This window comes from Euprymna scolopes, chromosome 22, assembly GCF_053919585.1.
Source record: "Euprymna scolopes isolate OS-2025 chromosome 22, ASM5391958v1, whole genome shotgun sequence".
In the NCBI taxonomy this organism is placed as follows: domain Eukaryota; kingdom Metazoa; phylum Mollusca; class Cephalopoda; order Sepiida; family Sepiolidae; genus Euprymna; species Euprymna scolopes.
The window spans coordinates 32112698-32130758 of record NC_136503.1 but is presented as its reverse complement, the minus strand read 5'-3'; the positions used below and the strand labels follow the sequence as shown (position 1 = coordinate 32130758).

At 37.2% G+C, this 18061-nt stretch overlaps 1 protein-coding gene across 1 annotated transcript in view; it reads right to left on the bottom strand.

Moving 5' to 3' along the window:
• LOC145243951 (uncharacterized) overlaps positions 1 to 18061 on the bottom strand; it is a 105382-nt gene that overhangs the window by 84372 nt on the left and 2949 nt on the right. Inside the window, exon 2 of the mRNA XM_080107078.1 lies at positions 1138 to 1390. Within this exon, the coding sequence (XP_079963204.1) occupies positions 1138 to 1390 (253 nt within the window). The remainder of the gene's footprint in view (positions 1 to 1137; positions 1391 to 18061) is intronic.

The following is an 18061-nucleotide window of genomic DNA, read 5'->3' as shown; positions in this document are numbered from 1 at the left end:
AAATGTGAGCATGTTCCCCTTGTAGATTAAATAGAATGTTCTGTTTAAAATTCTGTGCAGATTCCCCAACTTCAACAGAAAGATTATGGAGTTCCACAGGATACACTTAAAGAAGGTCGGAGGTTACATCAACTGAAACATTGTGAAAATAGCACTTTTTAATTTTTTCAAGCTTCTTATATCAAATGGCTTCATGCTTTGTCTGGAACAATTTCCATAAAACAAGTGAAGCACGCATGATCCCACATGAGTGCACAGTGAATCAGGCATAAAAAAATGACTAAGTTCAGCATTTACCCCCCCCCCCGCATTTAGCCCCAAAAGCCCCAAGGGACGTCAAATTCTGGTTAAAATGAACAAATGGTGCAGTTTTAGGCCTTAACATATGTAAATTTGAGTTTCGCACCATGCAAAACGGCTAAATAGACACACAGAAAATTTTGGACAAATATGGAAAAATAGTCCCAAAAATGAAGTGTTTTTTATTAGCCCTAGCCCCTGGAGGAACACCCAAGAAATATTGCGAAGTATAGACAAACAAAATTATATAGAAATCAGTTAGTTACAAATTTTCAGAAAGTTTTATAAAAAGTTAAATTTTTTTAATAAGCACAAAAGTTAAATTTTTTAATAAGCTCAAAAGTGTCAATTTTAGCCATTTTAACCGGAAAGGCACCCGGGGGAGAGGGGGGGAGTTTTTCTGGAAAATCCGTTCTATTACCTTTTTTTACTCATATCATGTTTAATGTTTGTTTCAAAAAATTCCAAGGCGTAGTTATAGAGAAAAGTGCAGACAGACAAATAGACAAACAGACAAGGGTGTATTTACAGGTCCACCCTTCTTTTGTCGGGAGCAAAAAAAAAAAGAAAGAAAAGAAAATATAGAATGAAAGAAACTTTTCAACCAGAAAATTTGACACCTTAAAAGTCTCAGCAGGAGACACAAAGACAAAAATACAACATTCTAGAGAAAAAAATTCAAATATGGTTAATAAGTAGCCATCCTAAAATCTGGTAAACTTCTACATAGTCAAGGAGGGAGGAGGGATACCATAGAAAAGCTGTGTTCCAAATTTTATTAAGTAGACACCATCCCCGCTTTTTAGGAGAGTTACCCATCCAACTAAATTAGCTCACCTGGTTTTTGAAGATTTGCTGCAGAAGTTAATTTGCGATGCAACAAGTGATCGTCTTGAACAGTTTCGTTATTACTGTTAGCCGAGTTGGAGAGTAAAAGACTGGAATCGCCAATCCGTTTATTGCTGGGAATATTTTCAAGATTTCTCGTGCAAGGTTTCTTGTGTTCCTCTGGATGTTTCTGCAAAGGTGATGCTTGACGCTTTTCACCCTTGTTGGCTGGGTGATTACCAAATTCTTCTAACGGGAATTCCTGAAGTTAAAGAGATGAAGAGAATTCCTGTTTAATTAACTTAATAAATACAATAATAAATACAATAATAAAAACAGTAATAAATACAATAATAAAAACAATAATAAATACAATAATAAAACAATAATAAATACTATAATAAAAATGTGGTTTTGTTATTAACAAAACCAAGTAAAAGCATTTTGTCGTTCTTGCTTTATATGCAAAATTGATCCCCCTCTATTCTAAATTCTAAATTTTTTTGTTGTCATTTTTCCACTAGGTTTTATTTTTAGTGTTAGCACAATTTTATTCAATTTTTTTCTTTTAATTGGCAGCTAGAAAGTCATTCATTACTATAAATATAATAGATTTATTGTATAAACAATTCTAAAAAAAAAAAAAAAAATGACAATGCCAACTCAAATCGTTCTTTTTTTTTCTTGGTGAACACTCGATATGGTTCCAACTAATCGCATTAACTTTACTTTTTTGTCGAGATAGCTTGTAATCTCAATAAGAATCAACAGCACTCCTTCTCACTGACGCCGTAATTCGCACCACCTCTTAACTTCACTGTGTTCTCTGTGTTCTATCAGCTGCCACTCGACTTTCTCTCCTCCCCAATACATCCTTAACACAGCTATGTCCCTTATATGCAAATTAATGCATTTATATTTTGGAACAAGAAAAAGATAAAAATGAAAAACTCATCACAAAAACCTTTTCTGGGGATTCAAAACGATGAGTCACTGTTGAAATCTCATGATGTATTAGTCCCCTGCGTCTTTCAAAAGCTTTCTCCAAATTCACAAAAACAGAATAAAACTTGTTCTTATCAACATACTTATTATTTCATTAAAATAAACAAAAAATAATTATTGAAATCAGTAAATCATACTGGTTGTTCTGCAGGATTTTTTATACAGGGTGAGTCACGGGAAATGAATATGTTTAGTAAATGCTTTTATGTACATTAAAAAATTTTTGTTGAAATATTTTGCAGAATTTGGTTTTCCTTAAAAACACATCCATTTCCCGTAACTCAACCTGTACATTCGGATGATGAGTTGGCGAGTTGGAAAAAAAAAATAAGAAAAAAATAAACACAATGGATTAAACAAAGCATAGTACCACTTGGATGTAAGAGGCTACTATTTGGGACCAAATCTACAGACACTATGTAGGGAGTTGAGCAGTAAGATGTCTGTTCACATTACACTTGAAATTTTGCATATCAGTACAGTCAGGAAAGCAGGTAACTGGGAAGGAATACCAAAGTCTAACAGTTCAAGGAAAGAAACTATTAGAGTAGAAGGCTTTTGAGAAAAATGGTTAGATCCATAGAAAATTCAATTAAAAAAAAATAAATATAAAGGGTTTTATGAAATGTTTCTTTCAATTAGGATTCCAGAGTCAGAGGTTTTGAAAAGAGTTAAACCCATAATAATGTTAGCGTAATACTATCAGTGACCCCCTTCTCCCAAGTGTCAGAAAGTAGAGGAGAAAAAAAAAAGAAAATATAACAGGGATAAAAAAAGAGAGAAAATAGGTTTATCAGCAGAACAATAGAGAGGAAGGTGTTCACCATTACACACAAAGAGAACTAAAATAGTATTGTTAATCAAGGTGTGGTAGCAAATAGAAACAACAAACATGCATTCAAGACCTGAAAGTTTTACCTCTCTGTTGTAGATAATGACAAGAAGCCACGTCATGGACATGTATCAGAAGCAGAGTTGTGTCATTGAATTCCTTTCAAAAGTGCACTGAGAATAGTAGTGACGATGTAAAAAAATAAATTCTGGAGCACAAAAGGTCGCTTGTTTTAATGTACCTTTCGTCGTAGCTCTTCAACATTTGAGTTTAAAAAATAGGAGGCTTTACTTTTGGAATGACTCATATGACAGAGTTATTTCATGGGCAGTTTGAGGAGTGGCTATGAGTTTTACAAGCTTTTGACAGGGAGAGTTTTGGGTTTGCTGATAGCAGAGTTGAAGAGAGTTAAAAGTTGGACACAGTGAAAGGCAGGTCTTGGCTTCGACCAGATAGAGAGAGCTTTACATCGGCCTAGAAATGGGATACATTAACTTTATATGCAAAATTGATCCCCCTCTACTCTAAATTCTAAATTTTTTTTGTCATTTTTTTCCACTAGGTTTTATTTTGAATGTTAGCACAATTTTATTCAATTTTTTTCTTTTAATTGGCAGCTAGAAAGTCATTCATTACTATAAATATAATAGATTTATTATATAAACAATTCTAAAAAAAAAATGACAATGCCAACTCAAATCGTTCTTTTTTTTTTCTTGGTGAACACTCGATATGGTGCCAACTAATTGCATCAACTTTACTTTTTTGTCGAGATAGCTTGTAATCTCAATAAGAATCAACAGCACTCCTTCTCACTGACGCCGTAATTCGCACCACCTCTTAACTTCACTGTGTTCTCTGTGTTCTATCAGCTGCCACTCGACTTTCTCTCCTCCCCAATACATCCTTAACACAGCTATGTCCCTTATATGCAAATTAATGCATTTATATTTTGGAACAAGAAAAAGATAAAAATGAAAAACTCATCACAAAAACCTTTTCTGGGGATTCAAAACGATGAGTCACTGTTGAAATCTCATGATGTATTAGTCCCCTGCGTCTTTCAAAAGCTTTCTCCAAATTCACAAAAACAAAATAAAACTTGTTCTTATCAACATACTTATCTTGCATTTTTCTGAGGATAAATACAACACAAATGGTATTTTTTCCCAGGCATAAAAACCAAACTGTATTTCATGTATGCTTATCTAACTTATTTGTCGTTCAATTGATCATGTCAGAAACAGATAAATCAACTTTTAAGCTACTGTAATTGCCTCTATCTAGCAATTCCTATTTACTCTTAATGAATTCACAATCGTACTAAATTCACAATCTTCTGAGAAAACCTTTTATTTTTGTGCCGTCATTTTTTTTTTTTTTAATTTTTTATCTGTTTATTAAAACTGGGGATGGGGCATCCTAACAGATGCCAAACATTTACCCGCTATTTCATATTCCAACTGAGCGATCATTTTAAGATTTTAATCATCCCTTTAAGTGCAATTATTTGAATCTCTTGCACTTGGTTGACTAGGTATATTTGCCACATGCTTTTTGAACTTCTTTTTTTCGGATTAGTTAAGTCTGTAATCCTCTAAATGTTTTATTTTTAATTGGAATTCATTATTGAGATGAGTATTATTCATATTAATTTTTTTTTTTTTTTTCGGATTAGTTAAGTCTGTAATCCTCTAAATGCTGGTTTCACCTTGTTACCTTCAACATTTCTAAAAAACATGAGGGTCCTCCAACCTTACCCTTCCTCATCTTATTCACATTTCTTTCTCAATTCTTATAGTTGAAACATATACTGCTTCAGCAATTTCAAGATTTTCAGTTTCAGTATTCAATAATTTTTATGACATTTCTAAGCATTTCTCTTATCCTGTTCATTTTAAATGCACTTCTCTCCAACAAGATCCATCTTTGACTTTGTCAAGTATGTGATTAAATTACAAATTGTTAACTATTCTACAATTCTCTAAACAGATGGTCAATTATTCTGCACTCTCAACTAACAATGCTCAGGGTTAAATTTAACATTTGCTACTCAAAACCCAACACTTGGCTGACAAAGCTTGCTACTCCAAAATCTGACACACTGCTGACAATGCCTATCATTTCAAAATCTGACAATGCCTATCATTTCAAAATCTGACAATGCCTATCATTTCAAAATCTGACAATGCTCATCATTTTAAAATTCAACACATTTCAAAATCTGACACATTGATGACAATGCTCATCATTTCAAAATCTGACAATGCTCATCATTTCAAAATTCAACACACTGATGACAATGCTCATCATTTCAAAATCTGACACATTGCTGACTACACTCATTATTTCCAAATCTGTCACAATGTTGATAAAGTTTGCTACTCAAAAATTCGAACAAGCTCAGTCTCTGTTAAACATGTTTTTATTTAAACTGGCAAATTCCATTTTTTTTTTCTTTCTTTGAAGATTGTAATGCTGGATATGGGGCAGCCAAACCAGCAGCCAGCATTGCCCTGCTTTTTATTGAAACCAACCGAGAGCTCTTTTTAGTATCCTTACTGCTCCCTTAAGTGCAATTGATCTCTGGATCTCTTTTGCACTTGGTTCACCAGGAATATTAGTTAGGTAGGACTTCAGATTCTACTTCATAAGCCCTGTGGCACCGATACTAACTTGTATGATTGATATTTCCCTAAGATTCCATTGATATATGACCGCTGAAAATTTGTTAATTTGTACAATTGTTGCGGATAAAATAAACTGGGTTTCATCATTTAAATTTTTTTTCTTCAGCAGTTGAACCCTACAAGATATGCAGACATGTGGGCATTTTAGAGGCAATTTCTGTATTCGTTACAATTTTCTCTAAAATTTTTAATTATTTTGAATACTTCATTGTTTTGGTCATCCCTTTATAGTTTATCTTCTTGGCCTCTTCTGCCTTCTTTTGTATATTTTTCTTCTTGGCTTCCCTTGTTGTCGCCAAATATCCTTATTTACTGAAACTGAGTCTTCCATTTTTGCTTTTTTAATACAATTTCTAACTTCCTCAATCCACCACCATGTTACCCTATGCTTCCAGTGCTCTTCTATCCAACAGTGTATTCTTCAGCATCTTCTACACTTTCTGTTACCGATTGCTGCATCACTTCATCTCTAAACACACATTTAACGTTTTTCAATCAACCGCCACACCTTTCTCCTACAGATCAAATTTCCTTTCATCTCAAAAGCTTTCTTCAACGTGAAATTGCAAACCAATTGTACTAACTAGTCACCACTTATCAAGGCCCATAGGCTACTCAAAGTTATATATACAGCATAATCACGTTGACAGACTAGTTCTCGCTAGATCACTGAAGTTAAGCAATGCTGAACCTGGTCAGTACCAATTAGGTTGTAATTAACCAAAATTCAAAAATCTTTGCTGACTTAAAAGACGATATTATGTCAAAAGAAAATACTTAACTTTTTAGGTAAGTTGTCTCAAAGATGACAATTTGGGCGCCATAGGCCTTTAAATTAATTAAGAAAAATAACATGAGTCTTCAATGTTTTTACCAAAACTAATTTTGCAGTTGAAAAAGGCCTGCAACTCACGCCGGTTAAAATTTGAATTCAACCAATAAGAATGGCTGTTTTAAAAAAAATGTATTGAATTAATCAATCAATGAGAAGAAACGGTTCAATCTGTGTAATTTTTCACACATCTTCATAAGCCGTTGTTTTCACCACATTTTGACAGATTATTTATTCCTCTGGCCTTCTTCAGGTGGTTAACTTTGACAGGATAAGAATGATGAGTTTCCTAACATTATCCTCAGTAATTACTGCCTTCCATAGTTGTTGTCTCAACATGTTTTGGCCAACTGATTCTCTGGCCTGCATTGGGTAGGATTGAAACTGCTGTCTTCAGACAATGCTCCACTGGAACAGTACAGATTCAACACCTCTGATCACTGCATTATAGGCCCCAAATATTCAATTTAAACAAAATTGAATACAATGTTTAATTGTAAAAAACAAAAACAAAAAAACAGGTTTTAAGGGTTATGAGTAAAAACATCTGACAATTCAACGGGTTTAACTTTTAACATACAAAGAATATTTCTGTTTAGTTTAAATTAACTTGGTTAAAATACGTTATTTTAAATAATTATAGCCATATATTTTTTCTATCGCTAAAATAAAACATTACCAATATGACATTTAAAGCAGACAAGTAGTTTTTTTAAATTCACAACAAATAATTGTTACCAAAGGCAAGAAATAATTTATTAAAAAAAACAAAAAAAAATAAAACAATTTAAAGGCTTCAACAATAAAAAAATAATTTTTTTTTCCGATGCTTCGGGGCAGACAAGTAGTTTGTTTGTTTTTTTTAATTTACAACAAATAATTGTTACCAAAGGCAAGAAATAATTTATTTAAAAAAAAAACAAAAACAACAACAAACAAATAATTTTAAAAATTCAAAAGAAAAAAAAATGTTCACGTGGGACATTTCTCCTGTATATGATAAAAATATGTCGAAATTCGGAATAGCGTTTTCTGCCATCATGTGATACACTTCTCTGTACATGATTTCATCAACATGGGACCATTTCATGTCACCTACGGATCCCCGAGATATATTTTTTTTTAAACAGGAATAATCACTGGTCATGTGAGAGAGTCACAATATTTTTCTCAGTGATAGTCACAAAGTACGTGTTCAATTCAGTAGAACGTTATAATTGAAAACAGATACCCGACCATAAAATTTTTTTTTTAAATCTGAAAGTGAAGTTTGTAATTGATGAGATTAACACGAAAAAAGAAGAAAAAGTGTAAATTGTGAAATTTAGAAGTGAGAGTCAAATTTCCTAAACATCTGCCATTTTCCAGATATTAAGCAATGTTATTCCTTATGTTATTGTTGGTGGCCATTTTGATATGTGTGAGCACGCGCTCGTGCATGTAAACACAACCTCGAGAAACTATGTGCAAGCCAAGTTAGCCACTAGCAATAACATAAAATACACTGTTTAATATCCGGAAAACTACTTATTTGCGATATTTGTTTTCAGCATACCCAAGAACAAAAAAAAAAGTCGTCATTTTAAAGGAAAATGTTATGGTGGAAACCAGATCAAAATTTACCGCCGAAAGTATTGAATAGTTATAAAACACAGTTAATGTGCGCTGATTGTCCAACCAAAGACCTACCTCCCCATGTTAAGAATGGCTTTCGGAATAAACGCCCCCAACCTCCCCATGTTAAAAACGACTTTCAGAATAAATACCATTTGCAGGTAAGTCTTCATTGGGACAAACAGGCCACACTGATCCCTTTCCCCCCCCCCCGTATTCAGAAAGTTTTTTTTTTAATCTTTCTGTTTGCACATGCACACAACCCACAGTTTCTCTTAGCTGCTAACGTTAAAAGAAAATGGCAAGGCAAAACTACTGCAGGAAAACATGGGATAATGAATTTTGTTGTAGCTTTCGAACTAGTTGTCAGCGATAAATTTAAAGGTGGGCCGGATTACCCCTATATATCTTTAAAAATCAACAGTCTAAAGGTAAGTTTTCAGTTGGACAAGCAGCGCACATTTACCCAAAACACTTTCCCCTCCCTGTGTTAAGAATGGGTTTCTAACTAATAACGTTATTATTTCTAGCGCAGTAACACAGAAGCAAAAGTACCTTAAATTTATAAAAGTTAAAATGTCTGTCTGTCTGTGTACATTTTCCTACCAAATAACTGTCAATTTTCGGTCTATAGACTCGAGATTTGACCTGAGGGGTATTGAGATTTGGGAAAATCTTTTTAATTGGTTTTCGGACAGAAATTTGGTGATTAAGGGGTCAAAGTTCAATGATTTGACCTTTGAGAACTCTACCAAACTCCTCCACCAATTTTGGATCTAAACATTTGCTTGGACATAGATCTACCTTTATAATTTTATTTGAGCCCAAAACAGTAAATGTTAAGGGGTCAAAATTGGGGTCAAAGTTAAAAAAAAATTGACTTCTGCGGTCTCTAACAAATAATTCAGCCAATTTTTGGTCTAAATAGTTGAAATTTTACATAAAAGGTATTCAGACATAGGGCAAGCTATTTAATCGTTTTTTTTCTGAAAATTTGTCTTCCAAGGGGTCAAAGTTCAAAAGATTTTACCTTTGCGGTTTCTAGCAAACTAGAAAGCCAATTTTGAGTCTAAACATTTGAAATTTTACATAAAGAGTATTCAGACTTTCAGCAAGCAGGTCATTCTATGTCAATTCACCAGGCCATTACACCCACCGACACTGAATTACTTGAAATGTGGCACAAATATTCCCATTCATGTTAGGAAAATTTGCCAAATTATTGGTCCTAAACCGTTCAGATTTTAGATTACTATATTGTCCTTTTGACTACTCTACACTCTTTAACCCTTATCCTTGAGTGGCCTATCGGCCTTGATAAGTGGTGACCCTATGTAAAAAAAAAAAAAAAAAAGTGTAAAATTTGCATATTTTGCTTCCAAATATATGCCGCGAAACGTCACGGGATTTTAGTGTTTTATAAAATTGAAAAACAAATACTTCCACATATTCAATATTTCTGAAATTTGGTAGGAAGGGTATTTAGGAATTGTAGAATCCGAATATTTAATGATTTTAACCCCATACTTGGTAAAAAATAAAATTTTGCTCACCCAAAAGCATGTCCCCCAAATCATCAATTTTTTACCCATGTAGTTTACAGTCAGTCTAGAGAAAATATGTCCTCTTCAATTTTCATAATTTTTTTTTCCTAGCATCTATTATGACTGCTTAAGTTCTCAAATAAATTTTGTGAGGGTTTTTAGTCTACTTTAGAAGATATCACTGACTCTGCCAAGTTTAGTTGTTTTTTTTTTCCTATTTACGTGCAGTAATTCAGTGAAAGATTGACAATCATCCTAATACTCCCAAACTCCTTAAATGTTCATACTGTACGAAGTAATTTCTTAAACTATTCAAGATAGTCTTTGTTAATTTAAAAAGAAAATAATTTAAATATATTTTGAAGATAATTTTATTATTTTCACGAAAAGATAATTTCATTATTTTCACAAAAAAAAAAAAAAAAAATAGAAACATTTTATTTTTTTGTTTTAAATGCATGTGAATTTTTAAAACTTAGAATATTTGTAATTGGCGCTAAACATTCATATATATTTTTTTATTCATGAGAAATCCTTTCAATTTGATCACTTTAAAAATTCTTTATATTTTTTTACAATTTTTCTAAAAGCTTTTTTCATTAAACTAAAACCTTTTTCTTTTCATTTAGAAGAAAGTTTTAAACTATGCTGTGCACCAAATTTTGTTGTGTACATAGGATTAAATTGTTTGTATACAATTTTTGCACAGATAATTTATCCAATTTGGACAAATGATAAACTCTATTATTTGGTGTTGTAGGGACATCAACAATGCACAGAATATTTGCTAACGGCACAAAACATATATCCTTAAAATCCTCTTTCTAAATAAAATGAATGTGATGGAAGAGCTGAATGCATGAACTTAATCAGCAAGTCCTTATTTTCCATATTAATTTCTAGGACCATGCCAGTCCAAACATTACTGTCATACCTGCAACAAACATATTCTGAAACAACAAATTTCATTGGTTTTTCTTCAACCCCAATAAAGAAGTCATATATCAATTCATAGTTTTCATCTTCACTACATTGTTTCATGGCTATTTTATCTCTGTCAAGTGGAATAAATTGATGAAAACTTCTTGTCCCTGGAACTGTGGATGCATTTTCAAATCTAATAGTGAGACTTCTCCTTGCTTCCTGAACTTCCTTTTTAATCAAAATGAATTTGATTCCTTCAACTGCAGATTTGCAGTATGCAAACTTAGTTTCTGTTGAAAGGATTTGTTTGGAATTTGGTCTTCGTAGACTTTCTTTTGTTATTATCCTTTACACTGTCCCACTTCTGCCATCACATGGTTGTTTACCATGACTAGTTGCAAAGAAGTTCCATTTTTGCATCAAGTCCAAAATCTTTTTGATGTTTGCACAAATTGGCAAAGTTCTTATAATTCTTGTATTGTGCTGCACAACCATTTGTAAAATATTCAATAATTTTCACATTTGGCAAATTAGCCTTGTCACCTCAATATTTTTCCGTGCCATATAAACAAATGCTACATCATGGAAGTTGTCACTCGATATAATACAAAAACGTTGACTGTACATTGTGTTTTCAAGCTTAAAATAGAGTACCACTGGGTGTAAAGTACATTGAGAGGTATTCCAATGAAAACTCTGGAACAACAAATTTGTAATTTTCAGCAAAATCCCCAAAAAATAAAACTAAGTATTCTTTTTTTTAATTTTATAAAACACTGAAATCCTGTGACGTTTTGCGGCATACATTTGGAAGCAAAATGAGCAAATTTTACACCCCAAAATCCGAACAGTAAGGTTTAGGACCAAATAATTTGGCAAATTATGAACGGGAATATTTGTGCCACATTTCAAGTAATTCAGTGTCGGTGGGTGTAGATTTCAACTTTTTGCTGGTGTTTTGACATGAATGACCCAAGCTTTTTAATCAGTTATTAGGTGAAAATTTGGCTGCTAAGAGGTCAAAGTTAAAAGAATTGACCTTTGCAGATTCTACCAAACTCCTCCCCCAGTTTTGGGTCTAAACACTTGAAATTTTAGATGTAGGTTATTTGGTTATGGGTCAGACATTTTAATTTGATTTGAACCCAAAACAATAAATGTTAAGGGGTCAAAATTAGGATTGCAGTAAAAGAAAATTTGACGTGTGTGGTCTTTACCAACTTTTCTCTATGGTAGTTAAGGAAGCCTATTATATAGAAAGGCATTACTACACATATGTAGACTTTTTTATATATACATATGCATATAAAGTTATTAACAGTACATAGGGCCTACGCAAAGCCGGGCTAAACTGCTAGTATCAAATAAAAATGGATGTTATAACTTGATTGAAAAGCATTAAATAAATCAGGTAAACATGTCCAATAGCTGACCAAATTTTCACAAACAAAAAAGCCAAATTGAAAAAACAAAAAATGTGTGCGTAAAATATATAAACATTATATATTTTTCACATCATTGTTATTTATTGTTATTATTGTGTGCTTGTGTAGAGGGGTGATGTTTTAAGCCAAAACATTTCATATATATTTATATATTGAAGAATTTAGCTGCCAAATATTTGAGTCATTTTTCCAACAAAAAAAAATAAATAAGAAAATACAAAGTTTATTTGTTGCACTCCTCCATCCCCTTATAACCACTTTAACATGTCTGGTTATCTTCCACTTTGTCGTAAGGACTTCAACAAACACATTCACGGACTTGAGAGTCCATATTCGTAACACCCTCCCCTTAGGAATCTAAACTAGAATCAGACAACAACGACATCATGTGCTTTAGACTTACTTTACAATAAAGCGTTAGCTACAAATATTTTCTTTATCACTCTCCCTTGACACAGGACTGTACTCTAATCAATCATATCTCTGACAACATAGATGTAGTACTCTCCCTTGACTAACACCCAAGCACACGTATTTGGTGACTTTAATGTCCATCACAGTAATTGGCTTGGCTTCTCTAACTACACAGACAAAACTGGTTGCATCATTCATAACTTTTCTATATCCCTTTCCTTGACATGGACAGTAACGTTCCCGACTCGTCTCCCAGATCGTCAGAACCAGCAAACCTCACTTCTGGACCTATTTCTGACCACAGTTCCTGAGGATTGTGTAACAAACGTCCATTACACACTCGGGAATGCTGATCATGTGATAATGATAGACATCATTTTGATTTCTCAACCATGTTGAAGAGCCATTGCTTAAAACGACAAGGTACTACAATAAGGTTGACTGGGATGCCATCAGAGATCACATCAGAGATGCCCCATGGGGAAATGTCTTTTCTCTTCCTGCAGATCAGTATGCAAATGAGACCATTGGATGGTTCAAAGTGACAATTGAAACAGGTGTTCCCACATAAGTTCTTTAGCAAACCCTATTCACCCCAATGGTTTACTTCTACTTGTGCAGCTGCCATTGCTCAAAGGCAACATGCAACATAATTCCAGTCAAACAGACAAAAGACAAAAATATGAGTAAATCAAGCTCTTACGGTTGCTCCTACCAACAATATCGATTTAAGCAAACTCGTTCTACTGCAGATATCCTAACTGTAATTTCTGAACGTATATAGCAAGTACTGGATAAAGCAGGAAAGGGGAGGGAAGAGTAGTAGCCCTAGATATATTTAAGGTTTTTGACAGGGTATGGCACGATGTTCTTCTCATGAAAATCAGATCATAGAGTATTACTGGATGAATACTTAACATAATAAAATCCTTCTTAAATAAGAGAAGAATCCAGGTTGTCCTCGAGGTTGTATGTCAAAACAATGTGACATATATGCTGATGTATCTCAGGGATCGATCCTTGGACCTTTATTATTCTTGATATTCATAAATGATAAAATTGTCTCTGAAATAGGTATATTTGCTGATGACACCATGCACGAAGGGAAAATGAATGAACACATATGCAAGGTAATGGCGGAAACCCTAGAGGAGGACCTGCAGTCTGTAGTGGAACGAGGACAAAAATAGATGATAACGTTCAATGCAGCCAAGACTAAGCTTGTTTCCTTTAATAATTACAAGAAACTTTCTCAACCATCAATAGCTATGGCTAATGATACATGTTGTTGCAAAAAAAAAAAAAAAGTACACATAACCTCAGCTCACTACAACAGCATCGTCCGTCGGTACTTTCCATAGATTCGTTTTCACGTCTGTTCCCATCTGCTCCAGTGGCCTGTTTTTATAAAAGACAGTCCTCTAAATCTGCATATATGCACGAGAGCACACAAGATTCTGCGAGACTTCATTGTTATATAAGGCAGCAGGCGCCATCTTGGACCCTTTTCAGCATCATGACACTGCGCCGGCAAACTGCACACTGAGGCCGTTTAAGAGGTAAGCCTGCGTCCCCACAATTATCGCCACACTCCACCCTGATATCACCATCACACAGAGGGCAGGGACGCTGTGACTTTTCTCCAGGTGCTTCTTCGGAGAGGGGGTCCGGGGGCTTCGTCCTCGCCTGTGCTTTCGTTCTCAGTTTCAGGGTCGGTGAACCTAAGGCTGCTAATCTCAGGGTTGCTGTCCGAAAATGATGGTTCACTGGTCTCGGATCCAGTCTCGATCTCATCACAGAGTGGCAGCTGTGCTTGTGATGTCAATCGAAGATTCTTGATGTGACGAGACACCCCGTCAACCCGCACCGGTTGCAGGCTGATCACCTCAGTAATACACCCAGTTCCGTAGCGTGTGGTGCACTTGACGCGGGGATTCTTAACCCAAATGACATCTCCCTCTTTGATACTCTCTCTCGTCGCCTCTGACTCGGACAGTGGGCTAGTCTCCATGCTTCTCATCCTGACGTGGTACCTGTGCAGTGCTTCAGCTGGCGTGGTAGAGGGTGAAATGTCGTCTTTAGGGGTGATGTTATACCAATAGACTGCATCAGGCACCATACACCCCTTCCTAGCTTTTTTTTTTTTACATGGTAGTCACAACTTATCAAGGCCCGGAAGCCACTCGGGGATAAGGATACACGTACAGTAATCAATGGGATAATATTGCGGTAATCGTGAGTAATAGAGATTTGATAAAGTGTCTTACTTAAGGGGGCGGTTTATCAGGAATTTGTTTATGTTGGACTTGAAGACATTCAAGTTGTAATCAGGTGGGAAACAGGCAAACGGAAGAGAGTTCCACAGGCGTGCACTTCTAAGAAAGAAGCTTTGTTTAGGGAATCTACACTTTGATTTAAGCACAGGTAAAGAGTGGGGAAAATTACTGACAGTGGTTTCAGCGAGACAGGTGTTTTTTATGAAAGATTGGCGAGGGGGGACGAGAGATTGGAGCTCAGACGAGCACTTGCCATGGAAATAACGATAAAACAAAGACAGGCTCGCACGTCTCTTCTGGAAGAGAGGTTGCAGAGAAGAGAAAAGGGCATCCCCAACGAAGCCACAAAGTCTATTTTCAAGGCAGGATAGGCTGTTTTTAGCAGCTCCTGCCCAGATGTGGCAGCAGTACTCCATCCTTGGACGTACTTGGCTTTTATATAGATATAGAATTGCATCAGCAAGGAGATATCTTCTGGAGCGGTAGAAGGATCCCACCATTTTTCCAGTGACCTTGGCAACAGACTTGATGTACGTGTTCCATTTCAGATCAGGAGTAAAGGTCAATTCCAGAAACTTGTCAAAACGTGGAGCCTCCCCAAGACGAGAGCCATCCATTTCAATTGATGCCAGATAGGGATCAGAGCGTTGATGATGTAAAGATAGGAGCTTGGTTTTAGATGCATAAAAAGTAACCAGCCACCTCTTCCCCTACTGTACCACGTGCTCAAGATCAGAGGAGAGAGAATCAGAGAGAACTTTGTCATTTACTGCCTTTGATGTGTTGTCATAGATGGTTGTGTCATCAACATAGATGTCAACGAATGATTTAAGTATGTGTTTTGGGAAATCATTGATGTAGATCAGGAAGAGAGTTGGGCGAAGGATGGACCCCTGAGGAACTCCAGCATTAATACTGTGGGCTTCTGTTTTTTGCCTATCAACCACTACTCTTATGAACCTATCGGAGAGAAATGATTTAATTATTGAGAAAACATTTCCAGTAATACCGTAACTGGAAATCTTGTGAAGTAGGCCTTTATGCCATACCTTATCGAAGGCCTTTGATATGTCAAGAGCAATAACCCTAGAAAGGAAGCCTTTGTCGAGAGATTCACTAATCCTATGAGATATAACCGTTAGCACATCTGCTGTAGCTGCGATGGTCTTGACGGTCCTGTGGTTTCTCTCAATAATTCCATTCCTGCTAGGCACATGGGAGCACCAAAATAGCAGACGTATACCCCAGCCGTCTGTGAACTGTCCGAACTGCTCACTAACAAAGGCGGTGCCATTGTCGATCAGTATCTCAGAAGGGGGACCATGCTCGAGGAAGACACTTTCCAGCTCATGGACAATGGTGGCAGAGTCCTGTCGGCGAAGGGGCCACCACAATGCAAATCTAGACGGTCTGCAATCGATGAGCGTCAAAAAATACCCGCCATTGTGGTGAGTTACGTCCATTGTGAGCCTGTTCCAATTTCCTCTCACACTCAGTTTCCCTTCTTCCACCGAACGGGTGTTGGGTCGATCAACCAGCAGTGCCCACTTTGGCAATGGACATTAGCAACACGGCTCAGGCTAAGCCGACGCTTCACTGCGGCACAATTCACAAGTGCCGGTTCGTCCACTTCTTTTAGCAGGTCCAGCCAACGGCGTGGCACTCTGGTCAGGCGATCCGCGTGATTCTGACAGAACTGCACCAGTGTCACATCTACGGCCAGGTTAAATTCCTTGATGATCTTGGTCAGGGTAGCCAGTCGTCTCCGTATTAGCATTTCAGCTGATGCTTTCGTTGTCAACCGTGCTTTCTCACTCAAGGCATCAGTTATCCACCGATGCACGCACGGAGAGTCTGTGATAATATGTAGCACTGTCGCGTGCCACTGAAGCGCCAGATTTACCCCTTTGAGTGTAGCATCAAGCTCAGCCAGGTTTATGGGCCCAGCGTCATTTTCTGGGCGAAGCCAGCAGGCATCTTCTACGATAAATCCATCGACCGCCAGAGGATCGCCAAGAGCGAGTGAGCTGGCATCCACCCAAACTGTAAACTCGCTCCCGTTGACGCACCAGCTCCCTCGCACGGGGTCGTCCTTGGTCACTCAGGCCACAGCTTCCACCAGCATGCTTCACAGGCCGGGATCGCGCACCTCATTGTCCCACCCCGTTGACATGGAAGTCACACATCACTTTATGGCCGCCACCGCCACCCACACACAGGGGAATGGCCCACCAGTTTCCACAGACGGAAAAAATGCTCTGACACGTGATGTTAGATGGAACTTCCAGGATATCACCACCTCTTCCCCAGCGGAGTCCATTTGCGCTGCCGCTCACATGCAAGCCAAGAACTTTCACTCCATCTTACAGGCGCTCTGACTCCTTGCACGACAGCCCAAAGCTCTCAAAGTGTTCTTTCACTGCCTGGGCAGACATGAGGCTCTCGTTCACAAAAATATTGTCAATATATGACAATATTGCCTGCTGTACAGCTTCATCTTAACACCGGATTGCCTGCATAATCGCTGTCATAATGTTCGGGGCCACATTTAGACCTAACCCCAGTCTGGTCAAACAATAGCGTGTCACTTTGATCTTGATCATCTTGAACGGCCACGATTTCTCTACAGCAGGTAGGCTCTTCGCAGGTCCAGGATTGCTGTTTACGCCCCTTGCTGCCGCCACTCCCTCAGTTTATGCGCGCAGACGTCAGCCCTCGCCATGTGTGGGTCGACGTGTTCATTGAGTTCCCTGTAATCCATGATGGGTCAGACCTTCTGCTTATTCTCTTGCCTGACGGCCATCAGGGGGATCAGCCCCCTTGGTGGCCCGAGCTTATCCTCTGGGTACGGAACCAGTCAGCCATTATCCATCCAAAACTGGAGTTCTACCTCATACTGCCTCCTGAGCCACGCGGGAGGGGGATGCTTTGTCAGTCGATTCTGCAAGGACACTGGTGACTGGTCACCCGACCACTTCCAGGACACGGTCCATGCATTTGTGCCCTTGTCGTATTCCGCGTGGTAGTTGAGTTCATCAAGAGTGATTGCTGCGTAGACCTGTTTCTCGCGTCGGGTAAACCTCACATCACCGGTGCCGTCCACAGTGATTCCACCCAGCTGTGTAATAGTGTCCATTCTAAGGAGAAGGTTGTCCAAGAAGTTCCCTGTCGACCACCAATGCCTTCACAGCCACCGTGGGGGGGGGGGGAGCATCGCCAACGCTTATATGGACAACACTTACCCCACAACACACCAGCGAGCCTCTGCCACCAGTTAATACTGGGACCTTCTGTTTCGTCCATACAGTGCAACATTTCTTGTGTATGAGGGTTTGGGTGCATTTGGTGTCAACCAGC